Raw genomic sequence first — 8,951 nt, forward strand, 5'->3', positions numbered from 1 at the left:
GGTATCCTGGGTAATGGAAAAAACATTAATGAGGGGGGGGGGGGGGTACTGGTGAGTTCTGGCCTCATCACATTACTGACAACAACATGAGAACATATACGGAAATTCTGGAAATACGCACACACACAACAATTTTGGGCACCCTGGATTGTTCAAGACCTGTGTATAGGAAAAACGCACTTCATAACCAAGTATTAATACGCCATACAATCTCCATTAAGGCTTGCTGAATACAACCCATAAATTAGAGCTGTCACTAAGCGAAACCACTGTACGAGAACATACAATGTACAGTGGTCTGTAGTCAAAGTATTGCTGCAGCATACCCACGCTGTCAATTATTTGAGCAAATATAGTTATGCATTTGATCTTGGCCAAATCCTGGTCTGTAAAAACCTTTTTTTTTTGTCCATTGTTTAAGGGAATGTTTTCTTGTTCTGTGACAGCAAATTAAGATTATCTGTATTATTTTTAGCTGAAACAAATGGAAGAGTCCCACCAGGAAGCAACAGAAAAGGAAGTAGAGCGTATTTTGAGCTATCTACAGTCGTACTTTAAAGATGATCGTGAGTCTTTACAGTATCAAAGCTCAACTGTGCAGATTGAATTATGTGGGCCGCCACTGTTGACCTCTCCCTCTGATGATGGTTATTTTTCTGTTATTCTGCTCTATGGCTCTGAAACTCACTCACGCATAATACGTATGCAGCTCAATATTTTTAGTCACTGACTTTGAAGAAGTTTGCCTGTGAAATAAAAAATTCTTATGACTGGTATGGGTTAGTGACCCAGAATTAATTTATACCCTTTTACAAACTCATAGCACACATGAATGTTGCCTAGTGACACATATAACAGAGGACACATGAATGTTGCCCGGCCGCACATAGGACAAAGCACGCATGAACATTGCCTGGCCGCACATAGGACAAAGCACGCATGAACGTTGCCTGGGGGCACATATAACAAAGCACACATGAACGTTGCCCAGCTGCACATATAACACATCGCACATGAACGTTGCCGAGCGGCACACGTATAACAAAGCTCATATGAACGTTTCCCAGAGGCATGCACATATAACAAAGCGCGCATGAATGTTGCCCAGTGGCACTTATAACAAAGTCTTAATTGCTTTTTTTGGTTTCATGCCTCTTTCCTACCAGCAGATTAGTATCTTGTGTAGATGATTATAGGTGATGAATTCAAGGTTGGAGATTTATTTAATAGATCTGTAGCATATAAAATAATGAAGCGCACTTCCTAACAGGACCATGTGGTCTGAATCATGATACATAGCAGTGATTTCCTGGTGTCTTTCCTGTATCTTCCCCAAGTTTATACATTGTACCTAGATTGAATCCACTGAGAAGGTGTGGGCTGTTGGAGGAATTCACTCCGACTGCAGATCTGGCTAGAAGGCACCTGCATACATACTCTGTTTCTTTTTTATTGTATGGAAGTTGAACGTTATTACAATTTGGCATGAAAACACTCTTTACTTTTTTTTAAGTTTTTATGGGTTTTTTTTGTGTTGGAACTCTTTATTTTTCATATTTAACTTCATTTTCTTTTTTTCTTTTGATAGCTGAAACTCCCATATCTTTTTTTGATTTTGTTATTGATCCAGATTCTTTTGCTCGTACAGTTGAGAACATCTTTCATGCTTCCTTTATCATCAGGGTAAGTGTTCCATAAATGTGCACATAGAGATAATTGCTGATCCTGTTTTCTGTTGATTTGTATTAAAGTAAATCTAACTGCAAAGTCAAATATTGCATAAATGATGCAGTCTGTCTCTAGCATTAACACAGCAGTTTTAGTTAGTTTATGTTAACAGGGTGACAACACTGTTTGTTCTGCAGTAAAATTGCACAGCAGTGTTTTCGCCCTGTGGCAGGCTATTGTTAGATGGACATGTAGCTTTAAATAGAATGGGGGGATAAACCAAATAAAGCTTAACATTTTTTAAACCGTAACAGCAGCAATGTTCTTTTCTTTTGGATAAAAGATTTTAAACCATATGGATAAAAGGCCTGATTTGTTCCAACACCTGTAAGTGGCACTTTTGCTGGGCAGCTTGGCCTGTTAAAGGGAGTGAAATATCAGCATATTTTACTGGCAGCATGAACAGACATCCCTCATACATGTTTGTTTCCTATTCATGCTGCAGATCATAAACCTTACTGTATGCACAACCCTTTCTAGTGTCCTCTCTGTAGGGAACCAAGGGTTGCAGGGTTTTAGCTATTTTGGCATGACTCCGACCTGGCAGCTGTGGTGTGCAAAGCCAGAGGAGTGGCACGGACGGTTGAGCCTCACTGTGTTTTTGGTGTCCACATAGCTCTATGTATATGAAGTGTGCTAACGGGAACATTTCTTGTTGCCCATTGTGTTTTTGAAGGAACGTTTCTATTGCCTTATTGTGTTTTTGGTGTGCACATAGCTCTATGTATATGAAGTGTGCTAACAGGAACATTTTGTGTTGCCCACTGCCAGTAATCCTTGCCATTATAATTGGGACATTTCATGCTTATGGATTGTTCTTGCTTGAGTGATCTGCTGTAGTTTTAGAGTCACTGCTATCCACACTGTGGGGACATGAGAAGAAAAGGTAAAGTTGTCTATAGTGAAGCATGTCGTTTCTTTCTGTTCACAGTGTACTTTATATTTTCGTACTCTTCCATGATTTTCTTCTCTGCTCATGTAATTTCTTAACATCTCATTTTAGGATGGTTTTGCAAGAATAAAGCTTGATGATGACAAGCTTCCAGTGATAGGTAAGAGTGAAACCTAAAGGATTAAACATGATTGTGTATTGTTAACCATCCTTGTGAACAGTACATTTGTTGCCTGATTTTTTGCATTTCTGTCTGATGTATAATAACTTTCTGCAAGGAAACTTGTGTTAACAATGAAGTTAAAAAAATATGTTCGCATATTTACCATACCTGCCAGGCTGAACGAAATAAAGCGCTAGGTGTATGGCCAGCTTTAGTTTCCATCTAGGGCTCATCCACAAGCTTCCTGTGCCACCATGTTACAGGATGGCAGATGCCATGATTTTGGAGCCTAAGTATCCCTTAACCTGTATTTCAGGGTCATAAAAATTACATTCTTATTATTGAGCTCTTAAAAAAAAAAAAGTTTGGACCGTCTTTTGAATGTCTGGCCCATGACACAAACATTTAGCTACTCGTCTATTTAAGTTCCCCTTCCAGTAACAAGGTGTGAGTTGTTGTAAGAGAATAATGGACTACAAGGAATAACTATTTAAAGTATATGCCTAGATATTAGTTATGTACACATGTAAGTGAAGTTCTTAGAAAGCTAAAAATGTAAGAGAGAAATACTTATTTTTTCTGTTGGCTTTAATTCAGTCGCATGACTTCTTATCCCCTGCTCTTCCAACCCTTCCTGCAGGGTTGGTGGGTAGGCACTTGTGCGGCAAATGGGCACACGTCACAGGAAGAGGTGTCCTGCTCCCTGCTTGAACAATAGCTGCCAGCATTGCAGGAGATTGCAAAGAGATTGGGGAGAACTTATGAACATGTTTGCGACAAAATTTTTAGGTGCAAAGACCAAAATGCCATACTAACTAACCGCAGAGTTTTATTTCTATTCTACCTCTTTTTTTTATTAAGTGTTCTTGCGACATATTCATGTTTGCAACTCGCTGCGCACATTTTCTGACAGTTCTCATAATATTTCAACTGCGTGCTATTTGCGTCCAGCATTTGCGACAGTAAAAGACCTCCAAACTACCGCACATCCTAGGAGAGCGCCTGAGCACTTCTTAAAGTGTGGCAAAGATAATTCGCCTTCACTTCCTGAAGTCAACGGAGTGCCTCAGGGCTATCCAGCGGTCATCCAGATGGTTCCCAGTAAGCTTGCGACAGCTTAGAGATCGCAACAATTTTCAGACAGTTCTCCTTATGAAGGCATTTGAAAATGAAACGTAAACTAGAATAATAAATCAGTCTGTATATACACTAAGAACCAGGGATACAACAGTTTAAAAGACCCATATGATGCGACAACATTGATATATTCCCCCCAGTGTCATTGAATGAAATGCATCCATAACTATTTCATCCTGCTGTCCTATGGGAAAGCATTATGGGGGTACAGTGACAACGCTGCTGCAGATTGCAGTGTTCTTACCATCCAATTGCAGTGATGCAGAAAGAGGCTTATCAGGAGGATTAACAGGTAAGAGGTTGGCAATAGAAGGGAACATAGCACTGGGCTACAATATATTAAATTCCACATTGAGGAATTAAATGTTGACCTAAAAGTATTGCTTTTGCTTAGGCATATACTTCAAACTGAGCATAAAGTTGTTTATTGACTCCTGATGCTTTATTGAACCTATTAACCTTGTGTGTTTTACACTTCAATAGAACCTGTAACTGATAAAGACCAGTTGTCGCAGGTAGACAAAGACAATCAACCTAGGTACCAAGGAGTCATCTCCCTTAGCCACCAAGACTGGAAGGTAACTTTTATTTTTCATTATCTTGTGACAATCATGTGTTAGTTTTGCGGCACTAAGCCTCTCTATTTTTATTTACAAAACAAAAATGCACATTTTTTAAGGCAGTATTGTAATATATATCTTCTATATAATTTCCCTTTAAAAGCACTGGTTATAGTTTATATATGTTGTATACAGAACAGACCATGAGAATTTGACATTGTAGTCCCCAGCGTCGAAACACCCCCCCGATCGCCCAGCTAAAAGATAATATAGTGGTTGATCATGCTTTTATACATCCCGCTTGCCAAACGTAGTTGCAGTGGAGTATTGCAATAGAAAATACCCATCGGGATTAAAAAAAAGATAGAAAAAGGAAGTATTGCTTCCTGAACGCTGGACAGCTTTTGCTCTACCACCCTCTGAAAAGCAACTCGCCACAGATCGTTTTTCAGAGGGGTGTTGGAGTCTGCTAGCACGCAGTAGATATAGGCCACTTTTTTTTTTTTTTTTAAACCCCGCTTTAACAGCGGTTCAAACTTACCCGGTTTTCGTTGCGCGCTCCGGCCCGAGAATCCGAAACTGCCCGGGCGGCCAGGAGATGAGCCGACGCAAGGTAAGTCAATGACGCTGCGCCCGCATGCAGACACTGCTGGATCGGAAGTGCCTGCAAGCAGAGAGGAGTCTGCGCTGGATCGAAGAGCCGCCGCACCGCTGGAGGGACAGATGAAAACAGGAAAGAGGAAGAGCGGACAAGGACATCTAGATGGAATAGGGATAGAAAAGCATTGTTGCAGGTTTAATCAGGAGTGCTGCCTGGTACTCTATTTGGTTTCAGCAGATGCATCCAGACTTATTGATTGCGCTGTGTGTAAGTGTACTGTGCAAGAGGTCCTTTCTAAAAGCAATATATGATATGTTCTGGAAATTGGGAAATGCTGTAATCGTGTGTCTCCGTTCTGAAAATAGGAAGTAAGTAAAGTGTATGTCGGGACAAAATAAAAAGTAGTAGATCTCTGCAATACATGCACATGTGCAATACATGCACATTTGCCCATGCTTTATCGTTTTAAAGACCTTGTCAGTGCAGAAAGATACCTGTTCTGCCAGAAATGCACGTAGCCCCTAATTTCCTCTTGTGGAATATCGCCACAATTTCTTTTTGTGGACTGACATTGCAAGACTTGACGGTTGTTCAACTACTGAATCCCACCCATTCTCCTCCTCTCCACAGCATAAGGACTGATTGTTCTGTAGTGCAAGATAAGAACTGGGAGGATAGTAATGAAGATCACCAGCACTCACAAATGGAAGAAATCCAGATGTTCTTTTTATTGTAGAATAATGTCACATGTGCTGGTGATCTTCATTACTATAGTCTCTTATTTTGCACGGCGCCATCCGCTGACATCACTGTGAGCACCATTGCTATTCCATAGCATTAAAAGGTCCCAACTGCTGTATGCTGTGCAAGGGACACCTCTGCTGACTAAGAACTGGGGGGACTATTTGAGATAACACAGGAAGTGTGCACAGGGCAGCTCTGAATTTTTGACACGATCATTTCTTTTGCTGCTATTAAACAGACGTAAAGAAACTTTTCCGATGCTATAGTTAAAAGACCAAAAGGGAGAAAAAAAAGAGTACCGTATTTTTCGCTCCATAAGACACACTTTTTTCCCCCCAAAAGGAGGGGGAAAAAGTGCCTGCGTCTTATGGAGCGAATCCCGACGCCCGAGACATGCAGTTCCGGGCGCCGGGCGAGTAGTAGGAGCCACTGCTCGTTTAATACGAGTGATCTAACGAGATCACTCGTATTAAAGCCGAGCAGCGGCGGCGGCGATCGAGTTCAGCAGCAGGAGCCACTGCTCGTTTAATACGAGTGATCTAATGAGATCACTCGTATTAAAACCGAGCAGCGGCGACGATCGAGATAACCATAGAGCAGACGAAGAATAGACGTTCTTCGCCTGCTCTGTGTCATCACTGAGACCGTGGCGCTGTAATCACAGCGCCACCTGTCTCAGCGGTCACTAACTGCAGCTTCTGTCACAGCTTCTGTCATAGAAGCTGTGACAGAAGCTACAGTCTCGAGTGCTCCATAAGGCGCGCCGGACCTCCCTGCGTCCTATGGTCCGGTGCGTCTTATGGACCGTAAAATACGGTATTTTGTTGTTAGGACTTTTACAACTGGTCAGATTCAAGGCTTTGGTTTTCTAGGAAAGGTTAGAAAACTGAGACTCTGTTCATTCTGGGTTTTGTTTTTCCAGTTATTGCCCATTAATATTGGGGTCACCATTTGGTGAGTGTGCTGCAGAAAACCAACCTTGTAATATACCCTGTTTCCCCGAAAATAAGACCTAGCACAATTTTTGGGAATTGTTGAAAATAAGACCTAGTTGTGACCATTCCTAGGGCCGGTGGTGGCATAAGGGGGAACTTGAAGAGCCGCAGGAGAGAATCAGCGGTGCCAACGTAGCCGGCGCTAGAGGAATCGAGGCGGCATAAGCCGATGCCTCCTCTATAGCGCCTATAGCTATAGCTCCTATCGCAGGCGGAGTGATACCAATTGCATTCCGCCTGTGAGGAATCGATAGTGAAAGTGCGCTTCGCTCATTCTGGCCAGCGATTGGTTAGCAAATTGCTCTTGGAAAGGTACGGCACCCCTGATCACCATATTTTTGTGCATGAATAAGTGCGGATTGTTGTACATTAAAAAAAAAAATAAGACCTAGTGTGTTTTTTGAGCCCAAAAAATTAGAAGACAGTGTCTTATTTTCGGGGGAAACACGGTAATATGTATACAATCTCCAGCTAGATAATTGTTATCGCTTTTGATAGAGCAGAGAACGGCTTGAACATTTTTCAGGTTTTCATTGCTGTGTTAGTCCCTTTTTAAGGAAGTTCCACCCTCTGCTTCTTGTCCTGATGCCCATTGTCACTTGGATGGAAAGCGAAGGGAAGTCTGCTGAATTTCCGCTTTATGGGCCACTGAAGTTCTCCTGCTGCGTAGACCATGCTCTTACACAGCACTTTTTTACAGATCAGCCTGAGATGCCACATTCAGTGTATATGTTGTTGGTTAATTAACATGACTTTGGTAAATTATGTTTGTTTTTTTTGTTTCCTAGGAAATAATAGAAACCTTTGAAATTACAGAACCCATGATCCCACCCAGCACAAATGCAACATAAACTGCTTTGACTGTGTAAGTATTTGTTTTTGTATTGGGATCATTAATTGTTTTCAGATTTTGGGGGACCACTGCAAGGGTTTGATGGCTTGTTTTGGTCTAGGGCTGAAAATAATAAAGGCTTACTCACCCAAACCTCCGAGCCAGCTGGCTATGACAGCATTTCTTCCCAGCCTGTCTCCTCCGCTGCAGCAATGGGATGTTTCTTTGCATCCTTGCGTCCTATACACTGTGTATAGAACGTGATGAGTAAGTGACCTTAGACCGCTGCAGCAGAGGGGGAGAGAGGCTCCAAGTACCGGTGTAGGAGCAAGCCGACAGGGAGGATCAGGTGAGTATAACTTTGTTATTTTCAGCCCAAGACCAAAATAGGCATTTAACCCTTGCAGTGCAGGGGGGTAGGTCCACTGCATGGGTTAGTAAAAAAAAAAAAAAAATTCCCTGGAGTCACATCAGTGATCATGCACGGATTCCATCCTGATCAGCCTGTGTGAAAGGGGCCCAAGACTGTTCCCAAATAAGCTCAACCAACATAATACATATTGCTACATTATAATGGCGATAGTTGTACTGGAAATCTATGTTTCTACTCATCTATTTTTTTATTATTTCACTTTTTAATATGCATTTCAGTAAATATTTTGTGTCTTTATTGTGTACCGCAGCATATAACATTGATTTGTTTTGTTTCAGCTAGGAGAGCTGCTATCAGAAGAGTCCAGTCTATGTCAGTGATGCCAATGCTGCTTGACCATGGAAGGATTTATTACTTCTTCTTTAAAGATGGTATCGTCAATGATCTGTTCCCCTACACTTCCTATCTGTTAGGCCTCATTCACACCTAATGTTAAGATGTGTTTTGAGATTCCTGCGGCAAGAACCTATACATTCCTGTAGTAGGAATCCCAGATATGCTGTTTAAAAGCAATCGCTATCACCCGGTCAAGTTAATGTTTGAGTGAAAGAGGCCACATTTGTAGGTGGCAGTCCGCCGGCATGCCACATGTAATTAATTATATGCAGTTAGGGATAAAACCCTGTTCCTGGACGCATGATCGTTGCGTCCAGGGACAGTGATCTATTCCTAACTGCATGTAATCGCATCACATAAGATTACATGCGGAGCGCTGATGAAATGCCACTTTCAAATGGGGCTGCTGTCACCTGATCATTAACTTGTATTTTCTGCCGCAGGAGTCTCAAGATACAACTTAACATTAGATGTGAATGAAGCCTTACAGTTACTAAGCATGATTGGTAAACAAATGAGAACCCGGACCA

General features: G+C 41.7%; 1 protein-coding gene across 1 annotated transcript in view; it reads left to right on the top strand.

The window, feature by feature from the left end:
* NSMCE4A (NSE4 homolog A, SMC5-SMC6 complex component) overlaps positions 1–8,499 on the top strand; it is a 15,885-nt gene extending 7,386 nt beyond the window's left edge. The window contains exons 6-11 of the mRNA XM_018563958.1: positions 476–566; positions 1,589–1,683; positions 2,732–2,780; positions 4,404–4,498; positions 7,609–7,685; positions 8,364–8,499. Of these exons, the coding sequence (XP_018419460.1) occupies positions 476–566; positions 1,589–1,683; positions 2,732–2,780; positions 4,404–4,498; positions 7,609–7,671 (393 nt within the window). The 3' untranslated portion in view covers positions 7,672–7,685; positions 8,364–8,499. The remainder of the gene's footprint in view (positions 1–475; positions 567–1,588; positions 1,684–2,731; positions 2,781–4,403; positions 4,499–7,608; positions 7,686–8,363) is intronic.
* Positions 8,500–8,951: the final 452 nt, after the last annotated feature.

This window comes from Nanorana parkeri, unplaced genomic scaffold (genome assembly GCF_000935625.1).
Source record: "Nanorana parkeri isolate BGI_ZX_2015 unplaced genomic scaffold, ASM93562v1 scaffold713, whole genome shotgun sequence".
Taxonomy (NCBI): domain Eukaryota; kingdom Metazoa; phylum Chordata; class Amphibia; order Anura; family Dicroglossidae; genus Nanorana; species Nanorana parkeri.